The sequence below is a fragment of the Anguilla rostrata genome, chromosome 14 (assembly GCF_018555375.3).
Source record: "Anguilla rostrata isolate EN2019 chromosome 14, ASM1855537v3, whole genome shotgun sequence".
In the NCBI taxonomy this organism is placed as follows: Eukaryota; Metazoa; Chordata; class Actinopteri; order Anguilliformes; family Anguillidae; genus Anguilla; species Anguilla rostrata.
In genome coordinates this window covers 38,907,682-38,923,639 of record NC_057946.1, presented here as the reverse complement: position 1 = coordinate 38,923,639, position 15,958 = coordinate 38,907,682, and the positions used below count along the sequence as shown (strand labels likewise).

General features: G+C 49.0%; 1 protein-coding gene across 1 annotated transcript in view; it reads left to right on the top strand.

The window, feature by feature from the left end:
• LOC135239416 (pappalysin-1-like) overlaps positions 1–15,958 on the top strand; it is an 88,638-nt gene that overhangs the window by 34,463 nt on the left and 38,217 nt on the right. Inside the window, exons 8-10 of the mRNA XM_064308053.1 lie at positions 6,358–6,486; positions 6,884–6,975; positions 9,192–9,388. Of these exons, the coding sequence (XP_064164123.1) occupies positions 6,358–6,486; positions 6,884–6,975; positions 9,192–9,388 (418 nt within the window). The remainder of the gene's footprint in view (positions 1–6,357; positions 6,487–6,883; positions 6,976–9,191; positions 9,389–15,958) is intronic.

Below are 15,958 nucleotides of genomic sequence, written 5' to 3'. Positions count from 1 at the left end.
GCGTTTTCACTTGCGCACCCGGGCAGAGGGAGCTAAAACTGCCAGCTCGATTCATGTTAGGCGATAATTAGATTTTATTATTATTATTATTATTATTTTTGCTACATATTAAATGTTATGGTTTCCTTACCCATTAGCGAGAGGAACTTGGTACTCTGGCCATGGCTGTAATGGGGAGCTGGCCTCGCGTGAACTCACAGGCATCTGCCGCGCTGATGCGGTTGTTATGGGGCTTCAGGTCTGTGTTGCGTGGAATGTATGAAGACGAGTGTTTGAGTTTCCCAAAAAAAAGGAACAAAAGAAACCTGCATGGTGTTTGTATGTGCGTGTGTGCATGCCTTTGTGCGTGCGTGTGTGTTTATCCCTTGGAGATCCTTTAACTTCATTGACTGAAAAAAACAATCACACAGCATTCTTACAGAATCATAGCAGTGTAGTGCCACAATTTGGATTGAGTTTTACGGAATAATCTAATCTAAATATACTTAAATATTATATTTAAAATTGTGAATAAAATATTTTAATTAAAAAAACATTTACTTCAGTTCTGCACTTCCTTTATGCTATGCTGCAACTGCATGCCTAAGTGACTGCATGCTTACAGTGAGTGACTGCATGCCTAAGTGACTGCATGCTTACAGTGAGTGACTGCATGCCTAAGTGACTGCATGCTTACAGTGAGTGACTGCATGCCTAAGTGACTGCATGCTTACAGTGAGTGACTGCATGCCTAAGTGACTGCATGCTTAAGTGGCTGCATGCTTAAGTGGCTGCATGCTGCAACTGCAAGCTTAAGTAACTGCATGCTTACAGTAAGTAACTGCATGCTGTGGCCGCTGCACAGCCCTCACCTTTTCCACGGCATTAAAAATGACCACGCCAAACAGATGACTCATTGGACTGTGCTCATTTAGTTTTTTGTTGTTTTTTGTTTTTGGAAAGCTGCATCTGTGCTCTCCCTAATCTGCTTTGAAGTGCAAACACGCACCTCTCCAAACACGCACCTCTCCAAACACGTCGCCCCTCCCGCTCCCTTCCGCATTTGAGCAGCTGCAGCTCCCGGACTCGGGTGCGATCGGCGAGTGTGAGTGCAACGAGCCCCAGTTTATCGCTTTTTCCAATTCCAGTGTCATGTCATAGGTGTTAGCGGCAAGGGTTTTTTTTCAAAATAAACGTTTTTGACGCGGTTTTATTAAGGAAAACAGATTTTATTGGGTACCCTTAGAGCCCAATAAAATGTGTTCTCTTTAATTTTATAAGGTCAAGGAACATATTCTGCCTCTTTAGCTGAATTGTATCTGAACAGATGAATGGGAGGAGAGGGCCAAATGCTTATGGTACTGTTCCCTAGAGCCTCAATGCTAACAGCGCTGGGGTCTTTGAAACAAACGACTGTGTACCACTACCGACTCGGAACAGGACAGGCAGGGCCGGGGCGTGTGGGGGGTTGTCAAGGATACTTGCCGAAAAGGACGATGAAGCTAAACGCAGCGCAGTCGCGCGAGTTGGGGACTGGTTTGGGGGATTTGCCCACCCCGCTCTACAGTTTGCGTTTGCACGCTTGTTTCCTTCTTTGCTTTCCGCAAAGCTCGTCTGTAACTGTTTCATTTCCAGCTTGTATATACACCATCACTGTCTGTCTCCATCATATTTGCCTAGTTCTTTACCCTCTTTGCCTATCTCTAACATCTTTGTCTGTATGCTTAGACAGGGTTTGGTTTAGGAAAACTGTATGTATTAGAATTGAGGCTAGTTTTGGGTTATTTGGGTTATGCTATGTTATGAGCATGTTATTAAGGGAATAGATAAGGGCAAGTGTCCATCTTTGATTTGGGTGACCGGAAGTTTTTTTCTCTTGGGGCCTAACATAATAGCCTTATGCCTTTTCTTTTTTTTATTCAGTTTTTCAAAATAAATGACTTGAAATTGATTTCCTTGTCATTCAGTAATTGAATTGATGATATTCAGGTTGTTTCCCCTCTATTTTTATTGAATGAACAGTGCTGTGTTGACTTCACAAAACTGTTATTTCTGCAGTACTGTGCTGAGCTGTGCTATTCCAAGGGACATTCTATGTTGCTGTTCTGGAGCATGCTGGTCTAAGCTGTTCTGCATGGTGATGAAATTTAAGCTGTTCTCTACAGTGTTGAAGTTAAGCTGGGCTAAACTGCACAGTGTTGAGATAAAGCTGGTCTAAGCTGTTCTGTACAGTGTTGAAGTGAAGCTGGTCTAAGCTGTTCTGTACAGTGTTGAAGTGAAGCTGCTCTACGCTGTTCTGTAGAGTGTTGAGATGAAGCTGATCTAAGCTGTTCTGTACAGTGTTGAGATGAAGCTGTTCTAAGCTGTTCCATACGGTATTGAAGTTAAGCTAGTCTAAGCTGTTCTGTATAGTGTTGAAGTGAAGCTGGTCTGAGCTGTTCTGTAGAGTGATTAAGTGAAGCTAGTCTAAGCTGTTTTGCACAGTGTTGAAGTGAAGCTGGTCTAAGCTGTTCTGTACAGTGTTGAGGTCAAGCTGGTCTAAGCTGTTCTGTCCAGTGTTGAGGTGCAGCTGGTCTAAGCTGTTCTGCACAGTGTTGAGGTGAAGCTGGTTTAAGCTGTTCTGTACAGTGTTGAGGTGAAGCTGGTCTAAGCTGTTCTGCACAGTGTTGAGGTGAAGCTGGTTTAAGCTGTTCTGTACAGTGTTGAGGTGAAGCTGGTCTAAGCTGTTCTGTACAGTGTTGAGGTGAAGCTGGTCTAAGCTGTTCTGTACAGCGTTGAGGTGAAGCTGGTCTAAGCTGTTCTGTACAGCGTTGAGGTGAAGCTGGTCTAAGCTGTTCTGTACGGTGTTGAAGTGAAGCTGGTCTAAGCTGTTCTGTACAGCGTTGAGGTGAAGCTGGACTAAGCTGTTCTGTACAGTGTTGAGGTGAAGCTGGTCTAAGCTGTTCTGTACAGTGTTGAGGTGAAGCTGGTCTAAGCTGTTCTGTACAGTGTTGAGGTGAAGCTGGTCTAAGCTGTTCTGTACAGTGTTGAGGTGAAGCTGGTCTAAGCTGTTCTGTACAGTGTTGAGGTGAAGCTGGTCTAAGCTGTTCTGTACAGTGTTGAGGTGAAGCTGGTCTAAGCTGTTCTGTACAGTGTTGAGGTGAAGCTGGTCTAAGCTGTTCTGTACAGTGTTGAAGTGAAGCTGGTCTAAGCTGTTCTGTACAGCGTTGAGGTGAAGCTGGTCTAAGCTGTTCTGTACGGTGTTGAAGTGAAGCTGGTCTAAGCTGTTCTGTACGGTGTTGAAGTGGTAAATGGTAAATGGTAAATGGACTGCATTTATATAGCGCTTTTATCCAAAGCGCTTTACAATTGATGCCTCTCATTCGCCAGAGCAGTTAGGGGTTAGGGGTTAGGTGTCTTGCTCAAGGACACTTCAACATGCCCAAGGCAGGGTTTGAACCGGCAACCCTCCGACTGCCAGACAATCGGTCTTACCTCCTGAGCTATGTCGCCCCGCGGTGAAGCTGGTCTAAGCTGTTCTGTACAGTGTTGAGGTGAAGCTGGTCTAAGCTGTTCTGTACAGTGTTGAGGTGAAGCTGGTCTAAGCTGTTCTGTACAGCGTTGAGGTGAAGCTGGTCTAAGCTGTTCTGTACAGCGTTGAGGTGAAGCTGGTCTAAGCTGTTCTGTACGGTGTTGAAGTGAAGCTGGAAGTGAAGCGCTGAGCTGGACAGAACAGCCTCGCCCCCGGCAGCAGCAGGGCTCGCTCAGGCTTCCTTAACCTCCGCGGTTTCGGAAGCCCTTTTCTCCTCCGCCCCACTCCGTCGGCTCGTCCTTTTTCTCGGCGCGCTGCGTGACACGTAGCGTCTCACCGGAGCGGTTCCTCACGGCGCTCTGGGTGTTTGTTTACGCACGCTCGCACACCTGACCGCGAGCGCGAGGAATGTGGGGAGAACTGCATCCCTTCGGCTAGCGCTCTCTCCCGTTACACCACCCCCCCAGTACGACCCCCCCGCCCACCCACAGCTCGCCTTCGCATGCGCTCGGGTCAGGTGACCGGGTCGTTCGGGGGGCGTGGTGCCGCGGCGCTCCGAACGGCGTCAGCGCCGACGCCTCTGTCTCCTCCGCGTTAGCACACGGGCTAAACCCTCACGGGAATTTTCGCCGATACTTCAGCAACAGCGGAGTTCACATGATTCCATAATGCACTGAGCACAGCAACATTTACTCAGCCTGGCTTGATTTGGCTTGAAAACTGAACGTTTTTGTGCTTTGGGGACCTGGTTAGGGTTCTGGCTGCGGGTTCGATTCCCAGCAGGGTCGCTGCTTTTGTAAACTTGAGCTGCATACTTAACCCGACCTGCTTCTGCAAATATCCAGCAGTATGAATGGATAGTATGTGAAAGAAGGTGATCTGTATAAGTCATTCTACAGAACAGTGTGTATTGAATTCTGAAATGTTGTTTCAATGTAGATTCGAATAATATTGGTTCATGGAAAATTTCACACTTGAGGTATATATGAAGGTAGTTTTTATTTGATCTTTTTTTTTTTTTAAAAGAGAGCAGTTGATATGTAGAGTACTGTACCAGGGCACTGTTATGATGCAGCCCCTAAACCTGACCCTAACACAAGCTTTCAAGGGTAGAGGTGCTCCTAACCTAGTGTGGTCTACCAAGGTTGTGTGTGTGTGTGTGTGTGTATGCATGCGTGTGTGCATATGCGCATACACGTGTATATATGGGGATGCATGTCTGCGTGTGCGTGTGTGTGTGTCTGTCTCTCTCTCTTTGTCTGTCTGTCTTTGTTTGTGTTTGTTTGTATGTGTATCTCCGTCTCTGTGTCTGTTTGTCTGTCTGTGTCTTTGTGTGTGTGTGTGTGTGTGTGTTTGTGAGGCGAGAGAAAACACCTGCAGGCTCTTGCAGTGAGACAGACCCAAACCCCAAACGGAGACTGGCCCAATCAGGTGGTCTCTGCAGTCCCAGGTCTGCAGGTCTGCAGCTCCAGAGAGCCGCGTCCTCAGGCCCCTCAGCCTGGCCGGCTCCCTCCCTCCCTCCCTCCCTCCCTCTCCCTCTGCTCTGCCCTCCTCTCCCTTTACCAGCGTGTTCTGGGTGGACACCGATATACATGTGCATATATCAGACCTGGGTCAAATTAGTATTTGTTTTGGATCTGAATACTTTTCTACACTTTACTGATCTTGTCTGGTTTATTGGAACCAATGAAATACTCTCAAAAAGAGAAGTGCAAACCCCGCCCTCTGGTCATATTGGCAGGCTCAATTACACCAGGCAAGATCAATAGAGCACAGAAAAGTATTTGAATCCAAAACAAATACGTATTTGACCCAGGTCTGGTGTATATACACTAAACAAAAGGGGAGTGGGGGGCAGAAAACAGAACTCCCCAGACATAAACCAAAACGTCCTTCACAGAAAATAAATAAATAAACTGACCAAACCGACCTGTGCCAGTTTGCCTCCGATGTCCCAGCGCAGATTTGAACGGTGCGCAGAGGTGTAGCTTTTCCTGTCGTTCACCGGCTAGCGAGAACAGCCTTCCACCAGTTCCGTTAAAATGTAGGTGTGTCCAAAACCGGTTCCTAATAGGGGTGTAGACCTCCGGCTTCACTAGGATGGGATCCGAGATTTCGATTCTTGAGGCAACGGTTCGATATTTGGCAATATCTCAAGTATTGCAATGACACAGTCTGAAACAATCTTGTATAATTAGATACAATAGCCATACATGGTCCAGCTAGCACAATCTTGTTACGACGTATGCCTGCAACCAAAATGAGGTTTAGAGTGCAAAACCTTACTGACGCCATGTTTAACAGAAGTAACAACAGCACTGGCATGAGCGATGATCAGGTAGAGTCAAGAAATGTAAACGATGACGCTAGCAGTATCGCTAGGGAGCAAACCACCGTCAGATGACGGATGGTTACGTTTTTATGATTCATAACAATCATAAGGATCGAGTTTTGCACGTCGTGTCAAACGGATCGGATCGTTGTCCTTTGAACCAGCACGTCGACGCATCGATCCACCTCAATGTGTCGTTAGGCGTTCCCAGCATTGTGAAAGGGGAAAAAAAGACCCTACGGTTTGTTCAAGATCAGCCTTGACACAGAGGGCGATATAGCTCAGGAGGTAAGACCGATTGTCTGGCAGTCGGAGGGTTGCCGGTTCAAACCCCGCCCTGGGCATGTCGAAGTGTCCTTGAGCAAGACACCTAACCCCTAACTGCTCTGGCGAATGAGAGGCATCAATTGTAAAGCGCTTTGGATAATTTACCATTACCATCCATAGGTAGATGCCATCCCCTGCCTGGACGGGCTCGATGGCGTGATCTTAACGTGTAGCGTTCTTGTACCCCCCCCCCACCCCCGCCTCTCAGGGACGTGGTGCCCGGCGTGGAGTACACCTACCAGGTGGTGACCGTCTCCAGGACGGCCGAGAGCGAACCCTCGCCGGCGCTGACCCACCAGCTGGGGGCGCACTACTGCGGGGACGGCCGGATCCAAAGGTGAGGCGTCCCGCGGAGACCACCTGTGGCGGAGGGGGGGTTAGAGAAATGAGGGCTAACGCCGATTCTGTAGGCCGCACCACATACTTTGCAGACACACCATTGACTCACACACTCATGCCTATGGGCAATTTAGGGTCTCCAATTAGCCTACCTGCATGTCTTTGGACTGTGGGAGGAAACCGGAGTACCCGGAGGAAACCCACTCGGACACGGGGAGAACATGCCAAGTCCCAGACCGGATTCAAACCCGGAACTTTCTTGCTGGGGGGCGACAGCGCTCTGCACCGGACCGCCCTGCTGAGTAACTAGGATGGGGTCAAACGCAGGGCACAAACTACCCCACGGGGGGGTCAGTAAAGGGCACCTAATCTCATCTCTTATCTCACCTTTTCAGCATTTCAGGGGAGGAGTGCGACGACATGAACGCGATGAACGGGGACGGCTGCTCCAGCCGCTGCCAGAAGGAGCCGCTCTTCAACTGCGTCGGTAGGTTCCGTCCGTCCGTCCGCGGTCACGCGGTCACGCGCCGGATCGTCCCGGCAACGGAACGAAACGCGACGCAGGGTCTGGATCCAATCAGGACTCATCTGAGACTCTCGCAAATGTTCGTTTTTCTTTTCCGTAATCGAAGGCAGGGAATCAGCCGAGGGTCATCCGTTAGACCGGACGGGGAATTGGAAGCAGGTATTTGCTTTATTTCGCGAGCGCGGACGACGGGCGGACGGAAGGCGCTTGATTAAGTCCGCGCTAGGGGCCGGCGCTGGCGGTCGCGAGCGGCGTCGCGCTGGTGTGCGTGTGCGTGTGCGTCGCGCTGGTGTGCGTGTGCGTGTGCGTCGCGCTGGTGCGCCGGTCGACGTCGGCGCGGCCCTGACAGGGCTTCACCGGCACGCTCTGAGATGTTTACGGAAGACGTCGGACGCTAAAACGTTTCTCCGCGTCGTCAGAAAATTCTGGGTCGAGACCATGTGGCACAGTCCGCAAAGTGGCCGACTATGAGCCCATTAATTAACCCCCCCCCCCAACCGTCTGGACCTGGGTTCAGTCCCCTGCTTTAGAGCTTGTATGGTGAATCTGTGCTCTCGCCCCCTCTCTATCTTTAACCTTCTTTTCTTCCCCCCATCTGAGGAATAATGAGGAACGAAAATATGTAAGCAGCGTGAACTGTCTTTTCTCCGCATTTAAAACAAGACCAGGTTAAAACCTAGCATACGGCCGGACCTAACACACGTAACTCGGCCGACCAATGGTGTAACTTCATAACTCGGCCGACCAATGGTGTAACTTCATCACTCGCTCAGTCAGTCAGTCAGTCAGTCACAGACATTCGTGTTTGTAGGGCTGGCGGTCCAGTCAAAAAGTAGAGGGTTAGTTTCCACAGAAGAACTTGGCTTTTGAACGCCCTCTTTCGCCTTTTCTCCAACGGTCATTTTCTCCTCTTTACATCTGTTCCCCACTCTATTACTTTCACCCGCAGAATTTTGGGAAAAGGAAAAGAAAGGAAAAAAAAGAAGCGAGAGCGACGTTTTGGAATGATTCTGCCGGAGAAAGGAAATTGCCGTGCTGTCATCTTGCTCACGTCGTTAACGGCCGCCATTTCCTGTTCGAAATATTTCTGGGTCACTTTTTTTTTTGTTGTTGTTGGTATTCAGACATTTAATGTGTGGACCTTCTGTCGGCCTGTCTGCTGGAAAAGCAGCTGAATGGAGAAAGGGGAGGGGGGGCAGAGTCAGGGCAGCACAGTGTAACATTAACTGGCTGCTCCTCCCCCCCAAAAATAACTCTTCTGACTGTTTGAAGTCTAGGTGTTCTGGAATGTTCCTCTTTTATCAGAATTCCAAGTCAGTGTTCTAGAACTCCGCTGCCTACAGTTACCAGCAGTGATTGTGACATCAGCACTAGAATGTTCAGTCAAAAACATTCTAATCCCACGCTTGTGATCTCGCGCCTTAAAGAGTTAATGCTGTGGCCATTCCACAGAACTCTGTGAGGAATTTCTGGAAAATCTATGAGGGCGCATCTCATATTTTCCTCTAAATAAAGCAGGTAGACCACAATCTGTCAAGCTCATCAGATCTGTGTCCACTCCCCCATAACCCCTCCCCCCTCACCCCACCCCACCCCACCTCCCTTCTCCTCCCCCTTTGAATCCCGTCCCAGCCGTTCCCTGTTGGAGGAAGCGCACATGCTGTTTTATTTGTCTATTTGTCTCTGTTTTTTTGTCACGCTAAATAAAGAAGAAAGACGGGAGGGAGATAAGGCGGAGCCACAGCCGAAACGCTGACCTGGCCATAGGGGCCGGGCTTGTTTACGAGCCGAGCGTTTGCAGTGACTAGGCGCATTTGGAGCGTTTGCAGTGACTAAGCGGGGCGGGGCTCTGGGGCTTCAAATGGGCCCCAGGAGAGGAGGACTGACAGACCTCGGTGTGCTTAAAGCGCTTGAACTTACAGCAGGCCTACAGGTTAGCTATGCTTAATGCTGGGTGAGGTGCACTGTGGGTAGACTGCCTGCAGGGCAGCTGCTTATTGGTCCTTGATCCCTGCTGCCTTTTGGTTCCTCCCCAAGAAGTGCTCGAGTCAGGTGACCGGATTATTCTGGCCCAAAGTTAGAAACATCACTCATTAAGGCTCTTTGAGTATTGGGGCGATCCCACCCCGCTGCCCCGCCCCTGACCCGCCCCCGCCCCGCCTCTCTCTCTGCTGCAGGGGAGCCCAGCCTGTGCTACTTCTACGACGGGGACGGCGTGTGCGAGGACTTTGAGCGGGAGACCAGCGTGCGGGACTGCGGCCTCTACACCCCCAGCGGCTTCCTGGACCAGTGGGCCACGGCGGTGGAGGCGTCCCACGAGGAGCGGCTGTACTGCCCCGCCGAGGTCGCCGTGGGTTACCCGGCGGTGACCAAGGTAACGCCCGACCCGACCCGCGCCCGCCCATCCCCCAACCTCCACCCCTCCCACAAACCAGGTCACCCCTTATCCCGACCCGCGCCCGCCCATCCCCCAACCTCCACCCCTCCCACAAACCAGGTCACCCCTTATCCGTTCTGCCGCTAACGATAACAGCCTGGTCACGTGACCGAGGACACTTCACCCACGAGGCTACTGGCAGAAACAAGGTGTTTGATTGGTTGTTTCGTGTTTTGGAGGGAAAAAGGACAAACCGAAAACATAAACCTTCACATTTGCAGTCTTTCTATCAGTGGAGGATGTCTAACTTTTAATAGCATACCTGCGAAAGTATGTTGACCATAATGCATATTAGATTTAAGACTGACATGTTAGTTAAGGACAGTTTTATACAGTAAAAATAAAACCAACCAATCAAATAAATATATGAATGATAAATACCTCTGACAGCCATTGGTCATTCAGTCAATTTTCTCAATTTACATGTTGCAGTTATGAAATGACACACACCCGCGTACACATTCACTCACACACGTGTACCCACACACACACACACACACGCGCGCGCACCCGCACACACACTGCATTAGAGCTGTCCACTTTCCTCTGAATTTACAGCCAGCATTACCCTTTAAAGTGCTCGTGAAGCCACTCGGAGACAGACCGCATAGCGCTGGCGAACTTGACCTCCGGTTTTTTTTCACCCCGTCCTGTTTGCGCTGTCGGACGGCGAGGGTTCGCCAGGCAGCGAACAGCCTTTGGAAATGGCACATTTGAAATGAAGTTGTTTTTGTTTTCTAGTAATGACCGTGTTTACGGCACAGTCGAGAACAGGCAACTTCCCGCAATGCCAAAAGCTTTGATGCCGCCTCGGAAAGTCTTGAACGTATTATCGAACGGATCTTTGGCAAGGGGCACGATGACAAAAAAATATCTATTAGTGTGAGAACGCGTTTATAGTTTTCGTTAATGCAAATGCTCGCTCGGTATGATGGGAAATTTCTTGGACTGCTCGCACCAGAAACAGACTTGGCTACTTTGGCAAGAGGGTCTCTTTCTAAATCACTCCATCGGGCTACTCCACGGCTTCATCAGTTTTTAATTTTTGATGATACATATCATGAAATATATGACAAGGAGAAATATGATAAGAAAAAAAGATATATACAGATATATCTTTAATACGTAAAATACAGACAATTATCCGTATGAGAATTATAAACGATTGGTGAGCCAGATCCCTTATTGCTGATTTTACATGGTTTTAAAGGAAACACAGTGCCCTCTGACAGACATGACATGTTTCTAAAACATCAGGGAACTTTCCGGATAGATTCCCATTTCAGTTGAGTTGATGACATTATGCTGAGTGCAGTCCCAAACAGTCTCAGTGTGCTTATTGTTTGAATCAAACTGTTCTTGAGATGCCAGGATGCATACCAGCCATGTGACAGATCATTATTATTATTTTTGAAAACATTCTGTAATCATTTACTCTTGACAAAATATAATGGATGACATGCGGCAATGATATTTTAGGAATGTACTGAACATTTTTTAAATATATGCCAGATTCATTCAACACTACAAAGCTTCCAGATAAATTTAACATGAGTCATCCACGATTAATTGTTTTTTAACTTGAATACCAAAAGAATAGCATGTTACTTCCGTTCCTACTGTGATCCTCGTTACTTCAGAATTGTCACGGAGACATCCGGTAAATTGGAGAAATCTGCCCTGTGGGAATGCTTACTTGAACTTTCAGGGAATGACCTGGGAACCAACAACACCTTTGCCGTGTTGTCCCCCCGGCTAGGTGGGAAGGTGACGCAGGTGGCACCGGTTTGTTTGGTTCCATTGCTGTGAGAGAGAGAGAGAGAGAGAGAGAGCGTTTTTGATTTGGGGCGGTTGTTTTGGGACCGTTGTGTTTGTTGTGTCTGCTGGGAGGTCGAGCTGATGTCAAGCTGGTCTGTCGCCCGTGCGGAGCTTCGCACGTTACGCCATTTTCGCGGAAAGTTGCAGTGAGGGAGACGTTTCTGCTCTGCGCAGCAACGCTGTCCCTTTTATCAACTACCCATTTTGTCTTTGTGTTTCCCTGTTCTAAGATAGACGTCTGATTAATATTTGTAATGATAGCTCTTTTTCCGATACCACAATAAAACATTTTTTTTTAAAAAGAACCACTCCCAGAGAACCACGACGACGCAACGCAGTTTTGAAAAGCGGTGTGCCTTTTGTCTTTATCGTCTTAGGATCCTGAGGGTCCCCGGTTGCGTTTTTCGTCTAGAATTGATTGAATTAGCCAAAAGATCCAAACGAAAACGAAATTCCCCCTGAAATGGAGAAAGGGGGGAAAAGAATCGTCAGCGAACGGGACGCGACGATGAAAGTCGACCGATCGGACCACCGTCGGACTTGCCCTCTCTGAAAACAACCGCTGCTTTGCACAGCGAGTCATGCGATATGCTAATGCAGTCCAGAGTAAACGCAGGTTATTAGAAACAGGGCTGTTTGGTTGGGGGAAACCACGCTCCCCCTGTAACTGCACCACGGATCCTGAGGATCTTCGCGTCCTGTTTCATCGTATTTTTTTCATTGATTCTTGCACAGAGAAACCAGCCGCTCACACACGCGCGCTCGCTCACACGCACACGCACACACATACGCTCAATTTGTTTACTTTCACTTTTCAGATATGGATATAAGGGCATTCTCTTTGAGGCGTATGTCTTTAGTTGTTTCTGCTTTTTGTTCTACAAACCAAAAGTTCCCAAAAAAAGTGATCAGACTAACAATAAAAAAAAGTCGGGAAAGCACTTAGGCGCTGAACAAGAGAAATGGGGAAGAGAGGTAGGTCTCCAAACGCGCTGCTAGCTGATAGCCAGCAGTACAGTTAGCCTCCTTTGCTCTTTGGCTAGTTATTCACTTTGTTCGTTAAAAGCTTCACAAATCAATATTTTTTCAGCACCTACGTGTTTTCCCAACTCTTTTGCTTTTTTTTTACCCCCCCAAAATTCGATTACCGGTCCACAGGTAACGATGTGGCAGGCTTATCGCAGTCCGAGTCGGGCAAACGAAGGAAATCCCAGCGTTTTTTTTTTTCTTTCCCACTCCACGCCTGAAGCCATAAAGAAACAGAGCAGAGATTGAGCTGACATGCACACGCTTTCATCCCAGCTTGTGGGTCAGACGATAACATCTGGTCAAACAGGAAGTCAGGCGTTCAGCTCCCGAACCGCATACTTGTGTGTGTGTTTACCGCACGAATATTATCTTTGCCCCCCCCCCCTCACTCCCCCTCCCCCAGCCCGCCCCCCCCAAACCAGGGGGTGCAGTCGGGCCCGGGCTTCCCTCTGTATAATTTAGTGAAAGCACTTAGCTGTTTTTCTGCTAGCGCTGCCTTGCGGGGAGCTGGAACAGTTTACACAGGCGCATGCCTGCGCATCAGATGGGCTTTTCCGGGTCCGAATGCCGCTTCGCATGAGAGGCTCTCCAGCCGAGCGGAAGGGACTGCGCGTTAAACTTCACGGGGGAGGGGGGGAGGTATGAAATGCCGCTCGGCGGTCTGCGACACAGCAGGGGTGTTGGAGCTGGCAACCCCCCCGTGGGTTACAGAATGCGCGGATTCCTGCCGTTGGTCCCTGACCTGGGAGGGGACCCCCCCCGCCGCCCCCCTCCCCCGCGCGTCCGGCGCCTCTCAGGGGTGGGGGGGGGGGACACTGGGGGGGCGGAGCTTCCAAGGGACCCGCTGTTTATCCCCCTCCGCCGTCGAGCCCGTTGTCTGCCTACCTTCAGAGGTCAGAGGTCGGCCGGTTCAAAGAGCCATCAGCCGCCGCGATCGAGACGGCGGGACCTGATAGCATCTGTCCAGATGCTCCAACGGGACGGTGTTTACGAATGGGGGAGGCACTGGAGACGCACAAGCACAGAAAGAGCAGGGAAGTCGCTGGAAGTTTGGAAATGGGGGTGGGGGGGGGGGGGGGCGGCGGGTAAGTTGCTTCATTGATATAATTGGATGAGAATAGATGGGGTGGGGGGGGTGGTCTTGGTGCTCCTTGCAGTTCAAATCGAATGATGGACAAAGGGCTTTAAGTCACGTTGCTGTTTAACCTAGTGCTTTTTTTTCTTAAAAGTCCTGAGAGAATCCAAAAAGTCTGAGTCTCACTTATGTTTCCTCGAATATCAATACTGTGTCCCTGCATCACAGCGGGATTTGTGGCAACAGCGCTCGCGTGCCAAGAGAGGGTTTCCACTCGACAGATCATTATTTTCGCGCGTTCCCAGGCTATTTTTCTCACCCCAGGTTCTTACCCACCCGCGTTCCCCACGGCGTCTCTGTGCAATCAGACTGCTCTCCGAGTGCTGTCGCACTCTGGGATCAATATACTCAGCTTATCAGCGGCGACCCTGCTCTCCCACAAGGTCATGGTCCCCCCTTCCCTCTCTCCCTCTCTTTCTCTCTCTGTCTTCCTGCACGTGAGGAACATGTGCTCTCCTGTGCTGTAATTACGGACAGGATGCCGGACCGTGCCGGAAGGGGAACTCGTAAACCGCTCGTGCGTACAGTCCCGGGCCGTCGGTTTTGAAGTGCCTTTACACGCAGGGCCGAATTTACTGAGACCTTTAGCATGTACGCGCTAAGTCTTGGCAATGCGCAAAACCAATATCATGACCAATCGTTGGTCACGTTACTGGTGTTCACGTGTGCTAAAGGTTGTAAATAAGGCCTGGAGTGTGTTCCTCCGACTCACGTCTGTGCGAACTTGCCAACTGCCGCGTGATAAGGAGCAGAATGTGACATCACATGCCTAGATTCTTTGTAAGACTATGCTATGCTGTAGCATAGTCTTACAAAGAATCTGACAACAATGTACAGACTTGGAATGCTGTGTTTTCAACAACAACAAAAGTAATTAAATTAAATTAAAATAAATAATATCAAAGTTTTTGCACCCTACAAAAAACTTGAAAAAAGTCCTGATTGGCTACTGATCCTTACAGCCTTGGAATGCTGGGCACATTTCAACAACAACAAAATATCTATGTATCTGTGTAACTGACTGTTTGGCTAGCTAGCTAAGTTAGCTAAATCACCACGTTGTCGTGCACATCAATGTCACCAAGCTAACGTTATTAATAAACAAGTGAAGTCGTTATTTATATGGCGATTAATAAGTCATGTAATGTTACAATGTATCAAACGTTACATTCATGCCACTAGTTTAACGTCACCTACACACTAGTTAATATAAAAAGAATGTACTTACCGACGAGATGAAGTTATAACAGTGTTTTGTTAAACGGCTGTGTATTGCATGGGAATCGAACCTGCGACCTTTGGGTTATGAGCCCAGGTTGCTAACCCTTATTCTACACCCCATTATGCAGTTGCGTATTTACTGAAGCAGTGCAGGTAAAGCACCTTGCTCACAGGAACAATGGCAGTGCCTCCAAACGTGAGTTGAACCCTCCACCCACACTAACACTGATGCCGTGCTCCCATTGGTCAGGCAGGTACACTATATTACCAGATATATCTGGACACCTCTTTGGTCTAAGGCTGTTTTTCATGGTTTGTGCTAGGCCCCTTAGTTACAGTGAAGGAACATAGTAGTGTTACTGCATACAATCACATTCTAGATGATTCTGTGCTTCCCCGACAGTTTGGGGAAGGCCCTTTCCTGTTTTAGCATGACAATGCCCCTGGGCACACAGCGAGGTCCATATAGAAATGGTTTTGTTTGAGAACAATGTGGATGAACTTGACTGGCCTGCACAGAGCCAGGTCTAATGGCCCAATCAATGTCCAACCTCACTAATTGCTCTTCTTGCTGAATGGAGACAGATCCCTGCACCAATTCTCCAGCATCTAGTATAAAGCCTTCCCAGAAGAGTGGAGGTTGTTATAGCAGTGGACCAACTCCATATTAATGCCCATAATTTTTGATGAGATGTTGGACGTCAGGTGTCCACATACTTTCGGTCATGTGGTGTATTTGCGTTCTTCACCGGGACCATGGACGGCATTCCAAATTCAAACCTTTGTTTCGCCCTCAGAATGCAAACGGTCGCCCATTTGAGCGAGGAATTCAGGCACGGGGTCCATATTTGGCCATTTATTGTCCAGGAGTCCGCCAGTGTGACATCACTTCCTCATTCCGAGCTGTGAAGCAGAGGTCCCCTCCAAACAGATGCCCTCCCCCTGGGTGGGGCTGACCTCACTGGCGGATGGCGCCCGGGTCTTTGTCTCTTGGCCTACGTCTGCGATGCGTCACGCATGACGCCGGAGAGCAAACCGCGAGGGAAGGCATCCAAGACTTCGATCGTGAGCCCAGTCCACCGCTCCAACCTCACAGCCTGGATCTCTTGTACGGTCCAGAACCTGACGTACGCACTCTCGTTTCCAGCTCGGCAGCGCAAGCCTTTATGATGTCACTGTGCCAGGAACCGGAGCGATGTGCTTCCGTCAGTAATCGAATGACTCAATTAAATATCGATCAATTTAAAGAATGAAAAAACAACCCAAATTAATCAGGCAAAAAAATTTTTTTTGCATTCTCTCAT